This window comes from Sphaerodactylus townsendi, linkage group LG15, assembly GCF_021028975.2.
Source record: "Sphaerodactylus townsendi isolate TG3544 linkage group LG15, MPM_Stown_v2.3, whole genome shotgun sequence".
In the NCBI taxonomy this organism is placed as follows: domain Eukaryota; kingdom Metazoa; phylum Chordata; class Lepidosauria; order Squamata; family Sphaerodactylidae; genus Sphaerodactylus; species Sphaerodactylus townsendi.
Window position 1 is genome coordinate 2,241,360 of NC_059439.1, and position 25,183 is coordinate 2,266,542.

Consider the following 25,183-nt stretch of genomic DNA (forward strand, 5'->3'; position numbering starts at 1 on the left):
GCCAAGCTTGTTTCTGTAATACCTGGGTTCTTCGATCCAAAAACTCCACACGAGCTGAGTTCTCAAGGATTTTTATTGTGAATATTCAAATCAAAGAAATAAATAAACTTCAGTTGCAGAGATTTCTCAGCTAAGCACGTTCCCTTTGGACTCCTCTGTCCTCATTCCAGGAGCCCATGGCCCAGAGATGCTTCTCTGGCCAAATCCCGAGGTGGAATCTTCCTAGCCTTTGTCTCCATGGCTCAGGAAAGCTCTGTTCCGGCCACGAGGTAATTTGGGCCTTTGAAGTTTTACTCTGGTATATTTGCATAGGCTTTCCTGTTCTCCATCCGGAGATTAAAGCTACCCTTTTCACGGGCAGGTGTGATTTTGATGCAGTAACAGAACCACCTCCATCACAGACAGGCATGACTCGAGAAAGAAGCAGAAAAGGACCCCGAGCAGAAACTGCCACAGGACAGGAGAGACTCTAGGAAGAGAACACACCATGGTTCCGCCACAGCAGAAGAAGCTGGCATTATGCATTTGAAGCGTTAGAAGGTCAGGAGGGTTTGCCTCGGAGTCTGTGGCCATTAGAGAGGCAAAAACACCAGGAGGGGGCTGGAGGGAATGGACTCAATGCCTGCACAAACATCAAGGCTTCAGCGGGGGCACAAGAATCAGTCAGGCTAGAGACAGAACACTTCCCCTCCCTTCCCTTCAGTTCACTCCGCTGCTGACTCTTTGACCCATGATGTATGGACCACTTACCTGGGGGGGCTTTTTGCTGCGTAGTGGCATTGTACTGGGGTCTCTTCATGTTTATCTGTTTTCACACAAGGACATAGGCGAAGCTACAAGGGGGATGCGCCTCGCACCGGATGCACGCCTGTGGGGGGGGGGCGGAAAATTGCCCCCCAACCCCACCTTTGCGGCCCCCCACTTACCTTAGTTCTTAGTTTCAGGCTTAGTTTCAGTCTGAAAAAGTGGCCTGTTCCATTCGGGCTGAAATGGGCCCTTGTGGGAACCTCACTACCCAGGAGACCTTGCGAGCCCCAAGGGCTCCTGGGTAGTGTAGTTCCCACCTGGGCATTTTTCAGCCTGAATGGAACAGGCCACTTTTCAGCCTGAAACTCAGAACTAAAATAAGTGGGTTGGGGGGGTGCAGGAGCGTGGCCCATAGGGGGGAGAGAAAAATGCAGAGTCCGCCCCGGGCGCAGTTTGGCCCATCTACGCCTCTGCGTAAGGAGGCACTCACTGACTGCTTCGCAGCTTGCCTGCTAAACAGCCTGCTAAACTCTCCTGGGTCTGCTTTTCTTGCTTCTCTTAGCTCCGCCCATCAACTCATCCTCAAAGGCACAGATCTCATCACACCTGTTAATTTCAAGGTTTTGTTACAGCTGCTATTGTATCGATATTGCTGTTTTTGCAGTTATACTGATATTGTAGCCCTTTTCCATGAATAATCCCACCACAAATGAAAGAGGCAAAAAAATTCCCTGAGCCGCTTGCGGCTGAAGAAGGAGACCATGTCCTAAAATGGATATTCTCATCCCTGCTCCACACACAGAGACAAATACTTCCTGCTACTGCTGCTGCTGCCACGGGAGAAGAGAGAGGCTTGTTATTAAATGGTTAGCCCACCATTTGTAATTAATCCTACAAACATCACCCTTCCCACAGCCTTCTGTTAACTGCAGTGGTTCTGGGAGTGAGAGCGTGAGGGAAATGGTCGATCTGACATTTGGAGGTTTTCAAATGCAATAAAAGACAATGACTTTACAGTGAGTCTCTGTTTATATTGATACATTTATATTGCAATATGATAATTAACAAATATTGAAGCGTTAACAAATCTGGACGATTCCTTGCCTGCTGTTTGCCCACAGGGAGAGGGGAAAGGGGAGAGGAGTACATCCGTATAAGAAATCTTGCTGCAACAGAAATTCAGCCCTGCCGCACAGCAGACACCTGGTACATAACGGGCCTTTGTTTACCCAGACTGCTATTCGTAGGTGTTCCTTCCAGCTTCCTCACTTCCCTTAATCCACCATGACAGCTGATCATATTCCCTGTAATCCCTTTCTGTTGTATTTTACAGCTATCAAGTGTGCGGCTCCTTAACAACAAACAAAGTGCTTCTACTTCCTTCCTAAAGTAGCAAGTCTTAACATGTGCTAATTCCTAAACGTCAAGGACATCACTCGACTGCACAGAACCAGTTCTGCCTTCAGAGAGGAGCTGCCTTACTTGGGTTCCACGCCCACTTCCTTTGCCAGAACTGTTTCCAGGAATTCTTAGCTGCTCTGCTCTGCTTGGCTGGCTCGGCTCTCGTCCCAGATCCCACAGAGACACTGTTCGAGGAGGCAGTCGGAGAAAACAGCTGCTTGTTTTTGTCATTTGTGAGATTTGTAGCAATAAACATTGCTATAAATACCACATTCTAACATAAGCATCTACCAGAGTTTGCTTCTTTCCCTCTTCCTTTCCTGCCCCTTGCCTGCCTACTAGTGTGTTTCAAGTTGTATTGCATCGGCAGAGAGGCAGGATACAAACAACGCAGATAAACTAAGGGTTAGAACTTAATTCACGGTGAGAACTTTTCTTCAGCCAGAAATGTGCCATACCAAAATTTGCCATCAGAGAAATGGAACTGCACTAGCTTAATTGTTTCCCTATGTGTACTTAAAACGGAAACATTGACCCTTGTACCTTCAGGACGCATTACCCCATATGTCCCCACTCGCCCTCTACGTTCAGCAGAGGCGAATTTACTGGCAGTCCCCGGCCCCTCCGTGACGCGGCTGACCTCCACGCGGGCCAGGGCCTTTACGGCCCTGGCCCTGGCCTGGTGGAACACTCTCCGTCTAGCTGTCCAGGCCCTGCGGGATCTCGGTGAGTTCCGCAGGGCCTGTAAGACCGAGTTGTTCCGCCGGGCCTTTGGAGCAACCAGCCGCTGAGTATTGCGCCCCTGTTCGATACCATCAAGATTATCCTCCTATGGAGGAGTCCGACTGCTCCCTAGGGGAGGGTTTTAAAGGAGAGGATTTTCCGGGTGCCTTCATTATGAAATTACCGCTGTTTTAATGAAATTCAGTATGTTTTAATGCCGGAGTTTTATGGGCTGCTGTTTTATTTGTATGGTTTGCCCCTAACTTATTTGTATTAATTGTTGTACACCGCCCGGAGCCCCTTGGGGATAGGGCGGTATAAAAATCGAAATGATAAATAAATAAATAAGTCAGTCAGTCAGTCAGTCAGTCAGTCAGATAAAGTTTTCCTTAACAAAAGGGACACTAGGGATCCACCAAGCCCCGCCCCCCACCGCCCCGTTTTAAGGCTGTGTTGTTTCAAAATACAGACAATTCCGTTTATTATTATGTTTGATATCACAGTCCGTGAACATCTGGAGCGCCATAGGTTTGCCACCCCTGTCATAGAGTCTACCCTTGAAAGTGGCCATTTTCTCTGGGAGAACTGATGACTGTCATTTGGAGAGCAGCTGTATTCCGGGAGATAATCTGGAAGTTGGCAACTGCAGCTAAAGTTCGTTGTCTGGCTACAGCCAGGTGAGAGAGGCACCACATCACTCATTTTTTTCATGGGCTTTGCGTAGATGCAGGAGGTAGGACACAGGCACCCGGACAGCCCTCAACCTTAGCCATGCAAGATAAGAAGAAACGCCTTTGGACAGATATGACATAGTAGTGGAAAAACCACAGAAGGGTTTCCCCCATTAAGCTATGGGGGCTCCTGGTTTTGACTTAGGACGGCTTGATGGGGAAGGGATTTTAGTCTGTCCTCCAGCATCAATCTACTCAGCACAGCAGCTGACTGACCCAAGATGGGGAAACACACAGCTGCTGTGTGGGTCTTCCCTTGCAGTGCAAAGATACAGCTTTGAGGGAGGATAGTTACTGAAGTCAGAAACCTGGGCCCTTTCCCCACTTACCTTAAGCCCCGTGCTACTCTCCTCAAGTAGTGCGGAGTCCCAGGGCACTCCCCACTACAGGGGCGGCGACAACGCAGCCGCCCCGACGCTGCCAATCTCGCGCCCCCTCAGCGCGCGGCATCCCTGGCGTTCCTCGAAACGGCTCCTTCTGATGACCCCGCGCAGAGCGTGGGGTCGTGGGGACGCTTGGGCGCACGCCAGAGATGCTGCGTGCTGAGAGTAGCGGGCAGCAAAGGGCAGCAAAGGTAAGTGGGGAAACGCCCCTGGTGGCAGAAATGGAACATACACTGGAGGGAACATACCCTGCACTATGGCCTCAGTTCATATTGGTGGACTAGGAGGAGGAGGAGGAGGAGTTTGGATTTGTACCCCCCCCCTTTTCTCTCCTGTAAGGAGACTTAAAGGGGCTTACAATCTCCTTTCCCTTCCTGCCTCTCAACAAACACCCCGTGAGGTGGGTGGGGCTGAGAGAGCTCCGATAGCTGTTATCAGCACTTTAAAAATGCAGGAGGTGAGTTCATGGATTGTCAGTTGTCAAGTCAAACTTGACCCTTGGAATAGAAGTGCAAACGGTCCAGGAAGACATACATCCCGAAACTCATGACTGCCATGCTTACACAGATGGGTGGGGGGTGCCTTTTGCTGCGCTGAGCAAATAAAACATTTTGCAGACATTATAAAAAGAACTGTTTTGGCTTTTTGTTGTCTGAATAGTGTGGAACATTAAAGCGTTTCAATTGAAAACGGTTCTTTTCCCCACTGCTCCGTGCCGCCCGCCATTTGCCGAATGTTGTTTCCCGTGGATGTTTCCTCTGCTTGCATCACAGCTGCCCGCCATTTCAGTGCTTAAAGTACACCAATAAAGTTAGTTTTGCAAGCTGATGTTGTGTTTCCTTCTTTTTTTGTTCCCAATGAGGTGTCCTTGAAGTTAAGGAGACTCGATATGAGAACAGGCATTCTCATAGCTAGTCTCCATAGCTTTGAAGACACCTCATTGTCTTGGTACCTGTCATGGTATATGAAAAAAAAAGAACGTTCATCTCCTAGGCAGCAGATAGCTGGGTCAGCAACAGAGCCAGAGCCAGAAAGTCTGGAGCAACTTGTGATAGTCGACCTTTAACGTGATTGGTGCAAGAGACTGTGACTCTGTTCCTATGGAAGACTGTTGCTGGGCAAAGTACTGGCTTGAACATTATAAAGCTGTGTATAGAACTCTGTATGTATCCTTGTTCTTAGTCCTAGTTCTATCTTTGTTCTTAGTTTCTAAGTTCTATTCTGTTCTATCTTACTGCTTAGTCCTGTGTAGTTTAAGAACTGTGCATAGTGTATTGTATAGTGCAACTATCAAGTAAAACCTTCCTGTGGAAAGAACATCTCGTGTGAAGTGTCTTATTCCAAGAAGGTGGGATGCTGAGTGTATGCAGTTGGGCTACTGGACCTCATTGTCTACTCAAGGGTAGCTCCGCTCTACTCTGCTGATAGTACCCACCAACAATTTACCCACCAACAATTTTCCTAGCACCTGCCAAATGTTTTTAGAAAGGGGCAGGTGCTTTGGCCCAGCAACACTTCTGATTGGGCTTTGGAGATTTGATTAGTTGTGACAACTATTTTGTGGCTCAACCCCCCTGCTGTGTCAGAATACCAAAGACACCCGTGGGCTCAAAAAGGGACCCTTCTCTTTTATACTAACCCTAAAATCGAGTGGGTGCCAGACAAGGAGAAGAACAAAAAATGGATGTGCGGAGGTTGTCATTTTATTAGCAACGTTGGCAACATCTGTCAGAATGGATATGGAACTGAGTTTGTTCATAAGCTTTGCCAGCATCTGACAGAGATAGCAGCTCACCTCATTGACAATGGTCTCATTGTTTATGAAGTCCTCAAAGGCGACAGACGGTGTCCAGGGGTCGTTCTGGTTATAGACGCTGGTACTGAACGGTTCTTCTTCTTTCCGCTTCGTGACAGCCAGCTTGTACCTCAAAAGCAGAATGAGAGAAGCACGACTAAGCGAGTTCACCACTTTTCTAGGCAGGTTTGGTCATGGAACATGTTGTCTGGGAATGCTTTTTAAATTCTCTTCCGGCATGAATACATCTTTGCATGAATACAACTCAACCAACCAGCAGAGGCGTATGGGGGGGAAATGGTGCCTGGAGACAGCCGTTCTCTGGGTGCCTGCTGCTACGTCTGGGGGTGGGGCTTGGGGTGGGGCCCCCGAGCCCCGCCTCAGGCCTCACCCTCCTGGCTCCTGGTGGCAGTCCCTTCTGCACTCCCCTCTGAGGAGAGCAGAAGCAACTGGAAGGCTCCATCCTTGGCTCCTTTGCTTTTATAAGCAAGGGACAGGGCTTGGGGGTGGGGCCATGCCCCCAAGGGGTGGAGCCTCGCCCCATGCTTATAAAAGCAAAGTTGAGAGGATGGAGCCTTCCAGTTGCTTCTGCTCTCCCCAGAGGGGAGGGCAGAAGGGACTGCCAGCTGCCAGCAAGGAGCTGGGAGGGGAGTCAGGCCTGGGAAGGCGGTGTCCTCAGACTTTCTTGGCCCCGCCCATATTGATGGGCAGGCCTTTGGAGAGACCAGTCGCTGAATGGTGCCCCCTCTGTTCTCCTGTCTGAGGGTCCATTTACATCCTTGGGATCCGCCGTGCCTCCCTCCTCCTCGTTAGGAGGATTTTTAAGTAAGGTTTTGCGGGACGCTAGTTTTATGTATTATTCGCTGTTTTAAATTAGTATTTTAAAGTTTATGGGGCTTAATTCATCAGCTCATTCTGTTTTAGCTTAATGTTAGGTATTATTTATGGGTTGTTGTTTATGCGCCCCTCTTGTTATTTGTATTTTATGATGATTATGTTGTACACCGCCCAGAGCCCTTTGGGGATGGGGCGGTATACCGAAATTGAATTATTATTATTATTATTATTATTATTATTATTATTATTATTATTATTATTATTATTATTATTATTATTATTATTATTATTATTATTATTATTATTATTTATTGGTTGTTGTTATTCGCCCCTCTTGTTATTTGTATTTTATGATGATTATGTTGTACACCGCCCAGAGCCCTTTGGGGATGGGGTGGTATACCGAAATTGAATTATTATTATTATTATTATTATTATTATTATTATTATTATTATTATTATTATTATTATTATTATTATTATTATTATTATTATTATTATTATTATTATTTATTGGTTGTTGTTATTCGCCCCTCTTGTTATTTGTATTTTATGATTATTATGTTGTACACTGCCCAGAGCCCTTTGGGGGTTGGGCGGTATATAAGTTTGAAAAATAATAATAATAATAATAATAATAAGAATAAGAATAAGAATAAGAATAAGAAGAAGAAGAAGAAGAAGAAGAAGAAGAAGAAGAAGAAGAAGAAGAAGAAGAAGAAGAAGAAGAAGAAGAAGAAGAAGAAGAAGAAGAAGAAGAAGAAGAAGAAAGATGAGGCAGCTTTGCCATCTTTCATATCACCTACTATTAGATTCTTTCAGCTGGACCTGCTGAGGACCTTCTGTATGTAAAGCAGATGCTCAACAATAGATACTGAATGGTAAATAATACAGTTCAAGTATTTCAATTGACAAGGAATCTGACTTCCCCACCCCTGGGTTTTTTTGGAGGGTGGGGACATCCCTAGAAATAACTAACTTACCGGCCCCAACTGATGGCTCGCTCCATAGGATCTGACTCCGGCAGATGGTCCCCAGAGAAGCTGTATATCTGAATTCGATAGCCACGGTCATGCCCCCACTTATTTGTGCAATTTGCGGCAAAATAGATGTTCCTGGGAAAGTCATCATGAAGGTGGAAGGCAGCCTCGTCCTCCGTTTCCAGGAGCTCTCTTTGCAGCCTCATCTGATGGATCTCCTGCTGTTGATCCCAAGGGGCCCTCACTTTAGTAAAGGCCATATCATTGGTTACCAGAGAATTTTGCACGCCTAGAAAGGAATAGAAGGACAAGAACAACAGTAAGAGAGCATATTCTTTTTACTTTCCTTTTTTTTTGCCGTTCAGATTTTTTCCTCCAAGTTTAATAACACCAAACAGGGAAAAAATCACAAAACGTACATTTAACAAAAAGCGCTCTTGATTTCGTCTGCTCCAAGTATTAACACCAAAAGAAATTATTACTTGCTCTTGAGTAGTAGAAGTAGAATTAGATCTTAATAGTTACTACTCATAGTTCATAGTTTATTTGGGTTTAACAGCCCGTAGACCTATTTTTAAATTTTTTGACAACAAACTGCAGAACAAAATTTTACCACATCTAGTACATTTTTGATTTAGATTATTAAGAAGCAACCTTAATTTCACAGTATAACAAAAAGGGACACGTTTAACGCTTCATTTAGTCAGAAACTGTTCCCTTTCTGCTTCATATTTAAGACAGTCAAAAAACACATGCTGCCGCACACATGAACTGAGTACATTCATTTGACAGTCACAGAATCTTTGGCCCCTTCCGCACATGCAAAATAATGTGTTTTCAAACCACTTTCACAACTGTTTGCAAGTGGATTTTGCTATTCCGCACAGCTTCAAAGAACACTGAAAGCAGTTTGAAAGTGCATTATTCTGCATGTGCGGAATGAGCCTTTGATTTGAAGGAGTTCTTAAATAGTGGCCCTTTACTTGGGCTGTTGGAAGTGCATTACGTCATGCAATCCTATATGCTCATCTCAGTTTAGGGACTGTTAACATATAAAAATACAAAGGTAAAGCGACATTAGCAGCAGGTTTAATACCCAGATTTAATGGAGAGCGCTTCCTCACTGTGCTTTTTGGAATATTATTCCAGTCATACTTAACTAGTTTCTGAGTGCATGATGTAAATCTTTGCTTAGTAAAACCACCAGGTGGACAGCACCCTAACTGGTTGCGGTGGGTTTTCCGGGCTGTGTGGCCGTGGTCTGGTGGATCTTGTTCCTAACGTTTCACCTGCATCTGTGGCTGGCATCTTCAGAGGTGTGTCACAGAGGGAAGTCTGTTACACACTGTGACACAGGGGCTGATGGGAATTGTAGACCATGAACATCTGGAGAGTCGCAGGTTGCAGACCCCTGCACTGGATCGAACTCAGGTTGTGAGCAGAGCTTTGACTACAGTACCACTCTGTGCAGCTTACCACTCTGTGCATGGGACTCCTTACTACTAACCGCTAAGAAATTCACACTTTTCTCTGTTAATCTTATTCTATGATTTTTAAAAACCTTTAAACCCACAAGTCTCCAGTTCAGGTTTTTTTCTGTTTTACCTAAATGGTCTAACAAGATATTGTCGAAGGCTTTCACGGCCGGAATCACTTGGGGTTTCCGGGCTGTATGGCCGTGTTCTAGCAGCATTCTCTCCTGACGTTTCGCCTGCATCTGTGGCTGGCATCTTCAGAGGAACCCAAAGGTCTAACAAGAGTTTCCAGTTACCCCAAAATTTAGAGAAATTGTTTTCTTTAAGTAACAAAGTGAGTTCGGCCATCTCTGCCAATTCTAACAGTGTCACCAACCATTGTTCTATTGTAGGTATAGCTGGAATTTTCCATTTTTGTACATGGTTTATGGTTTATGAGATTTGTATACTGCCCTCCCCTGGCTTCAGGGCGGTTGGCAACAGCTGTAAAAATGACAACATCAATAACATCGATAACATCAAAAAAAACCCAGCAAACATAACATCAATGGACATAAATAATTAACATAGCATTATAACATCATCCTAACCACAATGAATATAACATTCTACCCTTAGGATTATGACAACCAACATCAACATTATAACATCACTTGGAATTATAGTATTCTTGCTGCTGTCATCATATATAAGACCAAAGCTGCATCTTTTCTTTCCAGAAATCTGTCCATAAGTCCTAAACAGAAAGTTTCTTGCTCCATTTATAGATTAATCTTTAAAATCGTTTAATTTTTGAATGTATTAACCCCCAAAATTACTTAGTTTTTTCCAAGTCTATTACAAATGACAAAAAGTTCCTTCATGTGTATCAATTTATAAAAAATTCTCTTTCACATTGGATCTTAATGTAAATTTAAGCCCCAGCTTATGCATAGGCCTTTTCTGCACAAGTTGCTTGTAACCTATCTTGACACCAAATGCTATATGTTGTTTTCTTTGAATTCCACACAGTTTCCCCTCTGTTTGGTTCTGGAAACGTTCCCCTTTCATTTTCCCTCTGCTGTTCCCCTGAGCACTTTAACTGCAATGTTTTCCAATTCATTTCCGAGCCAGCTTACTCTGGCCCCTTCCGCACACACAAAATAATGCGTTTTCAAACCACTTTCACAACCGTTTGCAAGTGGATATTGCCATTCCGCACAGCTTCAAAGAGCACTGAAAGCAGTTTGAAAGTGCATTATTCTGCATGTGCGGAATGAGCCTCTGAGTGAGCAATCAGGTTGAAACAGTCTTTATTTCAACAGCCCACCCAACACCTGGTCTTCATCCAAGCCCACTGTAGTTGCCCAAACCCTCTTCCAGCCATTTTCTCCTCCCCTTCCTCCTCCGTATTCAAAAGGTTTTTAATTTTTTTTCTCTTTGTCATATTGAACTAGCAATGTAATGTTGAGGCAGAGATACAAAGAAGTGGGGCAACTGGATCAACTTTGTCAATTTCACATAGAACTTGTGATGTTAACCTTCAGGCAGAGATACAAAGAAGTGGGGCAACTGGATCAACTTTGTCAATTTCACATAGAACTTGTGATGTTAACCTTCAGGCAGAGATACAAAGAAGTAGAGCAACTGGAGCAACTTTGTCAATTTCACATAGAACTTGTGATGTTAACCTTCAGGCAGAGATACAAAGAAGTGGGGCAACTGGATCAACTTTGTCAACTTCACATAGAACTTGTGATGTTAACCTTAGGCAGAGATACAAAGAAGTGGGGCAACTGGATCAACTTTGTCAATTTCACATAGAACTTGTGACGTTAACCTTCAGGCAGAGATACAAAGAAGTGGGGCAACTGGATCAACTTTGTCAATTTCACATAGAACTTGTGATGTTAACCTTGAGGCAGAGATACAAAGAAGTGGGGCAACTGGATCAACTTTGTCAATTTCATATTAAACTAGCGATGTAATGTTAGGCAGTGGGGAGTGGGGACTGCATCAGTGATAGAACGTTGAGATGCTGCAGTTAACAATTGCATTTGTATGTGGAGGGCACTACATGCTTCTTTTCCCTGAGGCAATGGCACCCGATCTACGAATTTGTTTAGCTTCCATTTTGTGTTGGTAGTTTTCAATAGTCAAAATGGAGGTTGAGACATTTTTGAATTGCCACTTCAGAATGTAACTGCGCCGGAACACCTGCGCCAAAGGAAAAAAGGAAGGAAGGTTCTTCTTCTGCCTCACAGATGACATCCCACACCATCAGCAATAGTACATTTTCAGCAGTAGAATGTGGAATAAACATAGCTTAAGAGAGAAGGGGGGAACAAAGCAATGTGGGGAAAGGAGGTGTCCAGAATGACTGTATAGAAAACATTTCCAAGACACAAGGGGCCTTTCCCCACTCTCTTCCATCCCCCCTATACCACGCGCTGCTGTCAGTGCGCGGCATCCCAGGCGCGCGCCCGGGCATCCCCATGACCCCGCGAAAGGCGCCTTTAAGAAGAGCGCCTGGGATGCCGCGCACTGAGGGGGAGCGGCAGCGGCAGCGTCGGGGCGGCTGTGCTGTCGCCGCCCCTGTTGTGGGGAGTGCCGGGGGACCCCGCGCTACTCTCCTCAAGTAGCATGGGGCTTAAGGTAAGTGGGGAAAGGCCCAAGGTGTGACCACTGGGATAATATGTGCATGAGGAAAAGGCCATATTTGGAACATAAAGTGATGGCAAAGTCGGCAGAAAGCCAGACTCAGCTTCAGCGATGGTTAATTTGTTTGTTACATACTCCAAAGATTCATTTACTCGAAGAAAGATCAACAGCATGATCGGCAGCTCTGAGACAGCAGTTACACGATAAGTGGGTGGGCACGCCCAAAATAGAGATGCTCCTTCTATTTTCCCCTTCTTTTTCCTGCTCTGCCTGATTCTTTCTTTGCATAGGAAAAAACCCTACAAACCAGAGGAAGAGGGAGAAACATTCGGTAGCTAGGCGACAGGAATGCTTAGAATCAGGAACCAGGCTGGGAAAGAGCGGAGGACATCAGAAGGCAGCAGAACCAGGGAACTGGCAGCAGAAAATGCAAAGCTTTCAAGCTAAGGCCTCTTCCGCACACGCAAAATAATGCGTTTTCAAACCACTTTCGCAACTGTGTGCAAGTGGATTTTGCCATTCCGCCCAGCTTCAAAGAGCACTGAAAGCAGTTTGAAAGTGCATTATTCTGCCTGTGCGGAATGAGCCTAAGTGTCAAGCAGCTCCAGAAAAAACCAAAAGCAGCACCAAAGTGTCAAGTGTCAAGCAGCACCAAAAAAATACACCATCAGCTCAGACAGGCAACTCTCCATCTCATTCACAAAGGCCCTTTCCCCACTCACCTTTTGTTGCCCGCTAACCTTGCCAATTAGCGTGGGGTCCAGTGGCACTCCCCACTACAGGGGCGGCAACAACGCAGCCGCCCCGATTCTGCCCCTCTCGCGCCCTCTCAGCGCGCGACATTTCGGCTCCTCTTTTGAACAGAGCCTTTCTGATAACCCCGCGCAGAGCACGGGGCAGTGGGTAAGGCCGGGTGGTTGCCCTGGTTTCCTTTTTCCTGCCGCCTGATGACGTGGACCCTCCCGTCCAATCAGGGCATGGCGGGGCGTTCACAATGCGGCGGGAATTTTTTTAAAATTTTCAACTGGACGAATCCTCGACTATTTGTGGACACAAGATGTTGACAAGATGTGTCCACAAATAGTCGAGGATTCGTCCAGTTGAAAATTAAAAAAAATCCCACTGCATCACGAACGCCCCGCCATGCCCTGATTGGACGTGAGGGTCCACATCATCAGGCGACGGGAAAATCACGAACGCAGCAGCCAATCAGGACAACCCCTGAACGGATCGTGGGGAGTCCTGCCTGGCTGCTGCGCAGATGCCAGCGGTCGTTCAGGAAGGGGCGGAAGCTGCGGTGGGGAACATGACCCCGTGCCGAAAAGGTCCTGCAGCAGATGAAAGCGGTAAGTCTCCACGTTATTTTTAGAGTGGAGAAACGCCCAAAGATGTGGGCAGCCTGGACCTCCCAGAAAGGGAAAGCCTGCTTGTAGCTCACCCTTAGTTTTAAAAAGTCTTCACAGCACAATTTCCCTTTGTCAGTAAGGCCACACTGCCATGGCCGACAGGTTGTGCTGTCATCATTTTTGGCATTATTCCATTAAAAATATTCTCCTTCCTTCCTTTCACCCTCACTTACCTGCTGGCTGGGTCTCGGAGGCGGCACGCAGTGCAGAGTTGACTTCCGGGCTCAGCTTTGCACTTCTGCTGAAGGCCACATGGGCTAGGATGCAGCAGGCGAGGCAGAACCGAGCACAGAGTTTGGAGGCAGCTCAAATTTTTCATGTTTGGGTTTAATGGATGTGTAAATTTTCAAAATCACCCACCAAACCAGGCTTTATTCAGGTTTTTTGCAGATTTCTGGGACTGGATAACACGAACCCCAAAAATACCAGAAAAAATATGCACCACGTCTACTGCGCACGGTATTACTGAACTGAAAGGTGCAGCAATCATTTTGATATTGGCACCACTCCTGCTGCAGCCATTTTGACACAACAATTTTTTGCTGCGACCGCCAGGCCTTGTCAGAATTTCAAACATGCCCACAGGCTCAAAAAGGGAGGGGACTTCTGTTATAGCTGCTCCTAGCTTGAGAGAGGTACTGGCTCACACGCAGCTTGCTATTTCACTTAGCTCTCAACACATTTCGACGGGAGTGCTTGATTTTGGCACAACAATTATGCAATGGTGTCAGAACGAACAAAGAAGGCTCAGCCAAATATAACTAAAACCGGAAAAGCGCTGTGCGACTTCCTAGACTCAAAATTCATTCTCATGCTAATCATAGACAGTAACATAAATTAGATGCTACCACAATTGTGGATGTGGGAATCCACTGACAGATTTAGGAACTCACATTAAAAACCAGAAGGTAAGCTTCGTTAAGAAGATAGCGACCCTGCTACATTTCCTAGGAATAAAAAACCAGACACGTACCACCAACGTCCAAGTCCGCTTTGTAATGAACATTGTGAGTGTGCATTGTTCCCAGTGCAAACTCCTGGACTCTGTTCCCGAAATCCGTGGCATCACCGAAGAAGAAAGAAGAATAAATATATCCAGTAGCATGCATCTTGATGCCGACAGCTCCATTTTGATGAAACACAAAATCCCAGACATAGTCATAGTTACCCATTGTAGAAATGGCCCTGAAGACCAGAACGGAATCAACCAGCCCTCCATAAAATTTAGGGTCCGACTGGTCATAATGGCGCCGTATTGGAATCGCAGCATTTTGTTCAAAGATGCATATAGAGTTTTTGCGAGTGAGAGGTAATGAAGAATCCAGTAGGTAGTGCGCATCCAAATACGTAGCTAAGTAAGGACAATCCACTCCCCGGGTGAGGGTGACGGCATCTCTCCCAAGGCCATAGCTGATGTCCATGTACCGGGTAATCATTGTCCCTGGACTGTTGGACCCATAGAGGGCAGAGGCATCTTGCACGCTTAACTCATAGACTAGCCTCTCACCGTCAAACCTAACGTCAAAGATCCGTGGTCCTCTGTTCACTTCCATTCCAAAGGCAAAACTCCAAGACATGAAGGTGACCTGGTTGTGCCTGACGCAGTAGCGGGGACCGCGGGGCTCGTATTGCAAAGGGCCTGGCCACCCTGGTGGGACTCTTGGTTTCAGCGATGAGAACCCCCCGTCAAGAGGAGCCTTCTTCACTTTGGCCACTCGAACTCTTCCCTCGTTGAACTGTCTTTCAAGGTCTTCCATGTCCTGAAAGTACTGTCCATTGTAGAACACATTCAGAACTTTCCACTCGGAAGCATTCAAGCTGCTAACATCCACTTCCAGCTCCAACCCAACGGGATGTGAATACGGACCAGAAACGTTCTGGAAATGACCCATCCAGACTTTTCTGTCTCCTGATTTAAATCCTGGTGGCATAGAAGGGTATGCTATAAGGTTTCTTCCATTATAATCAAATACCTGGTGCATAAAAGTTGGAGCTTTAGGATATTCTTTGCTCATGAAGAAAAGATTGATTTCTTCTAGGTCACGTCTCAAAAAAAATCTCCGGTAATATGGTAGCTTCCCTCCAAACGTCTCAATTGTGATATCTTGATGATATGTTGGCTTTGGAAGAGGACCCACTACATATTCCGTGACATTTGGGTCCTCTTGGTTGCCAAAATAGACCACAGCTAGAGCTTGTCGTGGGGGTTTTCTCCCTTGGTGGTCCAAGAATGCCAGCACCTCCGCTTTGGGGGGAAGATGAAGGCCAACAGAATAAATGCAATTGTCGGATTGCTTGGCTTGAGGGGGCTCCACCAAAGGCACACCCAGGTTGTTCCACAGGTATTTCTTGACTTGCATCATCTCTTCCAGAGTTAGGTCAGCAAAGACCGAGCCGTGTCCATCTTGGCCTCCCTTCTCTGAGCACCGATCCTGCTGTTGGGTCTCACAAACAGGGGGCTTCTCTCGTCTTGCTTCGAATATCCAGCCTATGAGGAAAGCCGTTGCTGTGCATATAGCTAGGAGGGCACAAACCAATTTCCAGTTCATTTTCAGCATCATAGTTCTCCGGGGTTTGTAGCGCAGTTGAGAGAATGCAGACTGAAGCAGCATTTAGAGTGTGAGATGAAGATAAAGCCTGAATTCGGGGAGGAGACCTTGTGTTTGAATGAGTTTCACACATCTATCGTTTCCTTGCTCTGGCATGTTCCTCCCACTCAGCAGTTCCCAAAAACTTTGAAGAAAGAAATCAACAGTGCCTTGCCAGTTTAAAATACTTCTCAGACAAGTTGAAAAGCACTTTGTAATGGGATTCTGGAGGTTCGCACCACTTCGGCAGAACCGGTTGTTAAAATGGTGCTTGTAAACAACCAGTTAAATTATTTGGTGCTTGTAAACAACCAGTTAAATTATTTGAATCCCACCACTGGAACCGGTTGTTAAATTATTTGAATCCCACCACTGGTTACAGGATACATGCATAAGTAACATCTAAAGTAGACTTTGGTGGATCAGATATGGGTGGTGGCAGGTCCATGGAAACTTTGACCCTATCTGCACCAATCACCTAAAACGTTTGTAAAATGTTATCCACCACCCCTCTGTTACCTGAATGTTTGTCCACACTCACACTCATAGCCCCCATTCGGGTGATGTTACATTTTTTGGAGTTTGTTGATTTGGAGTTTCTAGTTACATGCAGTGGTGGGATCCAAAAATTTTAGTAACAGGTTCCCATGGTGGTGGGATTCAAACTGTGGCGTGGCGCCAATGGGGCGGGGCGGGGCACGACGGGGGCGTGGCTGGGTATTCTGGGGGCGGGGCATTTCTGGACGGGGTTGTGGCAAGGACGCAGCCGCTGCGCCGGTCCTTGGGCGGGAAACAAATGCACGCGGGCGCAGGCTGCCACGCACGCCAGTGCTCCGACTGTTAGACTGCTTCAAGTTCTGTGCGCTACTGCTGAGAGGAGGGGGCGTAAATAAAGGCAAAAATCAAGGGGCAAAATCACCCATTAGTAACCCCCTCTCGGCACACACAAATAATCAGTAACCTACTCTCGGGAACCTGTGAGAACCTGCTGGATCCCACCTCTGCTTGGGCCCATTAGTTGGGGCCTCCTACTGAAGCCCTACTTTGGGCTTGGCTCAGCCTCCCAACAGGGCACTGTAATTCTCTGTATTTCAGATGATCAATGCCTTGAAAATTACCCCCCCCCCAAAAAAAACCCCCAGAAATGGTGTAAATAAGCAGGAGAGGGGAAGCCGAGTCAGCTCAGTGACATGATAAAATGGTGTTGAGGAAGTCTGGCGATGGCACAGAGGTGTGAAAAATGTAGCAAATAGATCACACAGCAAGTGAAGGCATTTGAGAACGTTTCAAACCAAATGATTGTTTTAAAAGCATTCACTCAAAACATTTTGAGGCTGGAAATAAAACATTGTCGGAACATAAGCGGGAGAAAACAACGCAGAACTCCTTGGAGGAAATAGTTTCATTTCCTGCCTCAAAACGTTTTAAAAGCTTTACGTGGAAAGGGGTCTTTTTCTGGAGGAAGTTGTACACCAATGCCTTGAAAGGGAATTGCATGAAAGACTCAGCAGAAATTGCAAAACGAGGTCGCTCAACAAACAGAACTTAAATTCAGGTCTCTGTAACTGTAATGTGTCTGAGCTAACAATTATGAAGGTTTTCAGGGCCATGCCACCTGCAAATATCCTGATTCTCTTATTGGATTCATTATTGCTATTTGAAGTTATAGGTATATGGATAAAACGCACAAAGCATAGCAGGAAAGGTAGACAGGTTTAATCGCTACCTGCCTGCAGGTTGAAAGCATCCTTCTAACTAAGGCTGCCGTTCCCCTCGGCGGGGCCTCCAGGCTGGGATCACAGCTAATTTCTAGACTACAGAGGCTGGTTCCTCTGGAAGGAATGACTGCTTTGGAGGGTAAAATTACATCCCACTTAGGTCCCCTCCCTCTCCAGGAAATGCCCAACCTGCAGCTGGCAACCCCACAGTTCTTTGCTGCTGCAACCTCCCATCAAAACGTTATTCTTATGTATTATTCAGTGCCTTTTAATCCCTCCCTTCTGCTTCACAATCACCCTGCGAAGTAGGCTAGGCTAGGCTGAGGGAGAATGAATGTGCCAAGATCCCCAAGTAATTTTCATGGCAAGTGGGTCTAAAAACTGGCCAAGGTGACTGTCACAGCCACCTTGAGCTGCGGTTTAGATGCAGCTTTTCTAGAAAGGGAAGGGAAATGAGGGGTACAGAAGAGCACAGAGATGGCAATAAGATAAACCGAGGAGTCCCAAACTCCGGGAGAGGGGACAAGGGAGTCTATCGAGTCAGAGACCCCAACTCAGAAATTCCAGGGAGGTCTGTGTACTTGGCGAGGTCTCCCTTCCTCACAGGTTCTGAGCCGCTTGTCACAGCAACCAAGAACGCTCCAGAGCAGAAAGGCCCAGACAGGAAGATGGCCGCTCTCTGGCCAACGGTCACACTTCGATTGCTGCTGCTGCCGCTCTACAGCTGGTCTGCTCAGAAACCCTTCTTCCACAGAAAATGTCCGCTCCCTCAAGAGAAAAGTCACATCAGCTTCTCTCTCTTGGGGTCCTCCCCACACTTCCCCCTGTCCTGCCACCTGGCAACCCCCATCCAGCCCCTCTCGAGCATCTGCACACTAAAGGGCAGTGTTTGTAGGCCAAGATGATAGGCACAGGGCAAGGCCCTGTCCACAGAGCAAAAGCTCTGACCGGTTACAAAAACAACCATCCAAAAGCTTCTTCAGCGTTCAGAGATTTATTGTTTTCATTCAATTCTGCGCAGAAGAGGGAACTCTCCTCTGTCAGCAACAGGGAGGAGGTTCAAAGGGGTGTTGCTTGCGTAACATAATTTATACCCTCTTACAAACATCCCTCCTTGTCTTCTGACCATTGGTTTGAGTCAAGAAGACGTACAGACCTGGTCATCTCATCCCACCTTTTACCACACCTTGCCCATTCCCATATTTGGTGAAACTTAAGTCAAAAACACCTTGCGTAAAAGGTTTCTATAACAACTACTGGTTTCTATTTTACCTTTATCTGTATTTGTGAGCTTCTGCTAATTCCTTACCCTGTTTTCCCAAACCATCTGAAAAACTCAGGCTCATTCCGCACATGCAGAATAATGCACTTTCAAACTGCTTTCAGTGCTCTTTGAAGCTGAGCAGAATAGCAAAATCCACTTGCAAACAGCTGTGAAAGTGGTTTGAAAACGCATTATTTTGCGTGTGCGGAAGGGGCCTCAGTGTCAGGCTGCCCCATGAGTTTCATTTCTTCCAACTAAAGTAAGCTTCTGAAGTGCTTGGTGCCCAGTGAATTGCTCTCATATAACTTGTATGATTAAATACAGTGGCTTAAAACATCATAAACGATATGTTCATATCAAAGACCAGCTGTATAGTAGCATTTTAATAAGAAATAGAACACTTTTATTAGGCTGGCGTGGCAGCGATGTTGCTTATGTTCAGCAAAATGTATTTTCTTGTGCTTGACAAAATTAAGTCACCACACTTGCATTTGTTTTCTTTGAACTTGTATCTGTTTATGATTATAATTTAAAACATCTCAACAAAACAGGAAGGCCCTGCCTGTGCTACATCTCCCGAGGCTGAACTAGGGAGGACGTCTGAAGCCAGCCTGGGTTACTGTGGCATCTTATTTTGTAGCCAAGAAGCTATTTTATTCCACTGGAAAACAGTGGGTGAGTGAAGCTGTGGGCTGGCATTTCAGATGCTTCCGTGATGCCCTCTTCTGGTAGAGGTGCAGTTTTATTTCCATTTGGGCGTTAGAAATAAACCAGAGGCACAAACCCGGCTTATAGTGACAGGCCTTTGCGCATGCTCACGTACTCTCCATTTGACGTGTGGCAGCAATAAAAAGGGCAAATTCCATGCCGAGCAATATTAGAGAAGGAATGATCGAGAAGATGGGGAGGCTTTTTAATAAATTCGGTTATGGGACCCCTGTTATTATTGTATTGACCACTGTTTTAATGGTTTTAATGGATTTTAGTACATGTAATAATCGTTTACTTTGTTATAAACTGGATATATATTGTTGTGCACCGCCCAGAGCCCCTTGGGGATGGGGCGGTCTACAAATCTAAACAATCAATCAACCGATGGATGGATGGATGGATGGATGGATGGATGGATGGATGGATGGATGGATGGATGGATGGATGGATGATGGATGGATGGATGGATGGATGGATGGATGGATGGATGGATGGATGGATGGATGGATGGATGGATGGATGGATGGATGATGGATGGATGGATGGATGGATGGATGGATGGATGGATGGATGGATGGATGGATGGATGGATGGATGGATGGATGGATGGATGGATAAATCACAGTACTTTTATATATCTTAATAATATTTCCGGAAGGACTTTGCACTGCCTCTGAGCCTCAGCCTCAGGGTGCCTATGAAATACTATCCAACAGTTGCAGGAAAGTGTTCCAGTGAGCATCATGGGATTAGAGCACCACGCCTCCAAGAAACAGCTAAGGAGTTGGGAGTCTAAACGAAAAAGTGTCCCAACCCTTGTAGCTTTTCCTCATAGGAAACGTACTCGAAACCTGGGATTATTTTGTCATCGAACCTCAGCAGCTGCAAGGTATGCTACTCCAGGAAATGTGAGAAGAGGCTACAGGAAGAACCAGCAGAGTTCACCGGGAACAAAAGCGGGATTCTATTTTTGGCCAGAGCTTATCAAAAAGACATCTGGAGACTCCCCTGGGCAGCCACCGCTTGTGCTATTAGTCGGTCTGGCTTTTTGGATCCATGAAAGAGGGGTTGGGGCCCGTGGTGGGATCCAAAAAATTTAGAAACAGGTTCCCATGGTGGTGGGATTCAAACAGTGGCGTAGCACCAATGGGGCTGGGCGGGGCATGACGGGGCGTGGCCGGGCATTTCGTGGGCGGGGCATTAATAATTTCTCTGTGACTGTAAAAAACTCGTACTGTAAAAAAAGTTCCTAATTTCCAGCTGGTATCTTTCTGTCCATAATTTAAACTCATCATAGCAAGTCCTATTGTCTACTGCCAACAGAAACAACTACTTCTCCTCTCATTGACTGCCTGTCAAATACTTAATACTTTCAAATACTTAATGTTGGAGAATGGAGATACTAATGTTGGAGATACTTAATTGGAGAATGAAGGCCTTGGGGATGGAGGGTGCCAGTCTGAGGTGGGGGAAGATGCTCCCTTAGATGGGATCCCTTCCTTAACTGGTGATCAGCTATCCTATCGCACTGAGGATACCCCTCGGGGAGGTGGGGGGCTCCTTGTAGTGGGTGATTCGATCATTAGAAATGTAGAGAGTTGGGTTTGTGAGAGGCGTGATGACCGCATGGTGACTTGCCTGCCTGGTGCGAAGGTTGCGGATGTCACGCTTCGTCTAGATAGGCTTTTAGACAGTGCTGGGGTGGAGTCAGCAGTTGTGGTCCACATTGGCACCAACGACATTGGGAAATGTAGCCGGGAGGTTCTGGAAGCTAAATTTAGGCTGCTAGGAAACAGGTTGAAGTCCAGGACCTCCAAGGTGGCATTCTCAGAAATGCTACCCGTTCCACGCGCAGGGCGAGCTAGGCAAGCGGAGATACAGGGTCTCAATGCGTGGATGAGAAGGTGGTGTAAGGCAGAGGGTTTCAGATTTGTCAGGAACTGGGGAACCTTTTGGGACAAGGTAGGCCTGTACAAACGGGACGGGCTTCATCTTAACCAAAGAGGAACCAGGCTGCTGGCGCTCAACATTAAAAAGGTGGCAGAACAGCTTTTAAACTGATCACTGGGGGAAAGCCGACAGGAGCTGAGGTGACTTCGGTTCGGAATACAGTATCTATGGGGATGCAGACAGAGAGGGAGGTTTTTCTAAATCAACCACATTCAACCGAGGAACATAGCAATGTGCATGTGACAAGGGATAGTGTCTACAAAAGACTTGAGGGTAAAGCACATAAATCCCAGGTTAAGGACAGAGACAGGGTATACAGGTGTCTCTATGCTAATAGTAGAAGCATTCGACCTAAAATGGGGGAGCTAGAGTACAGAGTTTTGAAGGAGGACTTTGATATAGTGGGCATTACAGAGACATGGTGGAATGAGGAGAACCAGTGGGATGCTGTTATACCAGGCTACAGGCTCTATAGGAAGGATAGGACAGGGCGCATTGGGGGTGGAGTTGCCCTTTACATCAAAGAGAGCATAGTATCACATAAAATAGACAATGCAAGGGGAGCTGGTTCCCCTACAGAATCACTGTGGATATCAATACCAGGTGTGAAGGACAGTTTAATATTAGGAATATATTATCGTCCCCCTGACCAAAGTGCACAAGAGGATTCTGAGATGGAAAAAGAAATTAGAGAGGCCAACAAAAACAAAAATGTAGTGGTAATGGGTGATTTTAACTATCCCCATATAAACTGGAAAAAATGCATGTTCAGGTCATAGTAAGGAGAGAGCATTCCTGGATATGCTAAATGACTTGTGGCTTAGAGCAGATGGTTGTGGAACCAACCAGGGGAGAGGTGATCCTAGATCTAATTCTATATGGGACCCAGGACCTGGTGCAGGAAGTCCAGTGTTGTTGAGCCGATAGGGAACAGCGACCACTGTGCTGTCAGATTCAATTATCTCAGCATCTGAGAACAAGTATGGCAACTACTAATGTAGTTACATTACATATCAGAAAGGGAAATTTCTCAAAGATGAGGGGGATAGTATGTGAAGCTGAAAGGGAAAATCAAGAGAGTCAAAACTGTCCAGGATGCTTGGAGGTTGTTAAAAACACAGTAATAAAAGCTCAGCTGGAATGTGTTCACCACAGGTTAGAAAAGGCATACCTGGTCCAAAAGAAAGCCACCATGGTTAACAAGAGAGGTTGAGGAAATTATCAGAAAAAAGAAAATGTCTTTTAGAAAATGGAAGTCCAGTTTGGCTGATGAAGAATATGAGAGGGAACACAAATGGTGGCAAAAGAGAAGCGAGTTAGCTGTAGGGAGGCAAAAGACGATTCTGAGGCTCGCAGGGCTAGGAACATCAAGACCAACAACAAACCATTCATCAAGTACATCAAAAACTGGAAGCCAACTTAGAGGCGGTAGGCCCGTTAGATGACAAAGGGAACAAAGGGTGTGCTAAAAGATGGCAGGGAGATTGCAGAAAAGCTGAATGAATTCTTTGCATCTGGTCTTCACCCAAGAGGAGGTGAGGAACATTCCACCACCTGAACCAAGCTTCTTAGGAGTAGAATCAGAGGAACTAAGCGAAGATAGTATAGGTAGACAAGGAAGAAGTTCTAGCAGCCATTTGATGACTAAATGTTACCAAATCCCCTGGCCCAGGTGCATTCACCCAAGAGTTCTTAAAGAGCTCAAGCATGAAATTACTGATCTTCTCACTTTAATATGCAACTTATCCCTGAAATCAGGCTCCATCCCTGAAGACTGGAAGATGGCCAATGTCACACCAATCTTTAAGAAAGGATCTAGGGGGGGGGACCAGGGAAATTACAGACCAGTCAGTTTGACATCTGTTCCTGGTAAATTAGTAGAATCTATCATTAAAGATAAAATTATAAAACTTATGTGAAAAAAAGCAAGACCTGCTGAGAAAGAGTCAGCATGGCTTTTTGCAAGGAGAGCAAATCCTGTGCCCTGAAGCTTACTAGAGTTCTTTGAGGGTGTAAACAGGCATGTGGACAAGGGTGAACCGGTGGACATTGTCTACTTGGATTTCCAAAAGGCTTTTGACAAAGTCTCACATCAGAGACTGTTGAGAAAACTCAGCAATGAGAAGGAATAAGAGGGGAAGTCCTCCTATGGATTAAAAACTGGTTGAGAAACAGGAAACAAAGAGGTAGGTGTAAATGGGAAGTTCTCACAATGATGGAGAGATGTAGGGAGTGGTGTCCCCCAAGGATCCGTTTTAGGACCAGTGCTCTTTAACCTATTCATAAATGACCTGGGAAGTGGGGGGTGGGTAAGTGAGCCAAGTTTGCAGATGATACCAAATTATGTGGGGTGGTAGGAACCACAAAGGATTGCGATGAGCTCCAAGCGGACCTTGATAAATTAGATGAGTGGGCTCCAGGGAAAATGGCAAATGCAGTTCAATGTAGCAAAATGTAAAGTGAGAAGTACATAGGGGCCAAAAAAATCCAAACTTCACATACACGCTACAGGGGTCCAGTGCTATCAGTCTGAGACCAGGAAAGGGATTTAGGCGTCTTGGCTGGCAGTTCCATGGGAATGTCAACTCAATGCATGGCAACTACAATGAAAAAGGCAAACTCTATGCTGGGGATCATTAGAAAAGGAATTGATAATAGGAAGCTACCGAGATTGTCATGCCCTTATATATAAAGCAGATTGACCGCACTTGCCAGGTACTGTGTCCAGTTCTGAATTGCCGCATCTCAAAAAGGATGTGAGGAGATAGAAAAAAGTTACAGAAGGGCAACAAAAGGATGATTGAGGGACTGGAGCACCTTCCCTATGAGGAGAGGCTGCAGCGTTTGGGACTCTTTGGATTTGGAGAGGAGACGGCTGAGGGAGGATATGATTGAAGTCTACAAAATTCATATGCATGGGGTACGAAAAAATGTTGACAGAGAGAAATTTTTTCTCTCTTTCTCCCACAATACTAGTCCCAGGGGACATTCATTGAAAATGCTGGGGGGAAGAATTACTGGGACTAATAAAAGGAAACACTTCTTCACATAGCGTGTGATTGGTGTTTGGAATATGCTGCCACAGGAGGTGGTGATGGCCACTAACCTGGATAGCTTTAAAAGGGGCTTGGACAGATTTATGGAGGAGGAGTTGATTTATGGCTACCAATCTTGATCCCCTCTTGAGTCTGAGACTGCAAATGCCTTAGACAGGAGGTGATGGGGAGCAACAGCATGAGAAGGCCATTGCGTTCACATCCACCATGTGAGCTCCCAAAGGCATACCTGGTGGGCCACTCACAGTATGAGAGCTGGACTGAATGGACTTTGGTCTGATCCAGCTGGCTTGTTCTTGCCTGTTCTTATGTTCTTATGTTTGTTTCCCGAGAATCCAAAGAAGGACGCTTTCCCTTAAACAAGGGAACTTTACCCATGTGCTAGAAACATGTTTTTAAAACAGCCCAACAGGGAGGAGTATCCCACGTTTTAGACCTAACCATTAACCAGCTACATAGGAAACAACAGGACTTTATGGTTTTTGGACCTAATGGAATTTCTAACGGAAAAGCAGACCCAATTAGTAACCCCCTCTCGGCACACACAGCCCGATCCTGTTGGCGAGGTGGCTGGGAACAGCGTTGCTGCTGTGCTGCCTCCAGAAGGCCGGAGGAGCTAGAGCATCCCCGCCCACCAGAAAGCCCTCCATGGGGAAAACAAAGTTACCGATACACCACTCAGAAGGGTGACATGAGTCCACCTTCCCTGCTGCCAGAATTCATGGGGCCAAAGCCTGAATTAGTCAGCTTCCACCTCCGGGAACATTCCCAGAACACC

General features: G+C 46.0%; 1 protein-coding gene and 1 long non-coding RNA gene across 2 annotated transcripts in view; both read right to left on the reverse strand.

The window, feature by feature from the left end:
* Positions 1–25,183, reverse strand: part of LOC125445251 (membrane primary amine oxidase-like) — a 32,422-nt gene that overhangs the window by 1,337 nt on the left and 5,902 nt on the right. Inside the window, exons 2-3 of the mRNA XM_048518213.1 lie at positions 7,601–7,886; positions 5,781–5,910 (exon numbers count right to left, since the gene is read on the reverse strand). Of these exons, the coding sequence (XP_048374170.1) occupies positions 5,781–5,910; positions 7,601–7,886 (416 nt within the window). The remainder of the gene's footprint in view (positions 1–5,780; positions 5,911–7,600; positions 7,887–25,183) is intronic.
* LOC125445252 lies at positions 1,589–5,130 on the reverse strand. The gene is made up of 3 exons (XR_007246280.1): positions 4,938–5,130; positions 4,344–4,346; positions 1,589–1,599 (listed from the first exon to the last, which is right to left on the reverse strand). It is a non-coding gene; the product is annotated as an uncharacterized LOC125445252 (long non-coding RNA).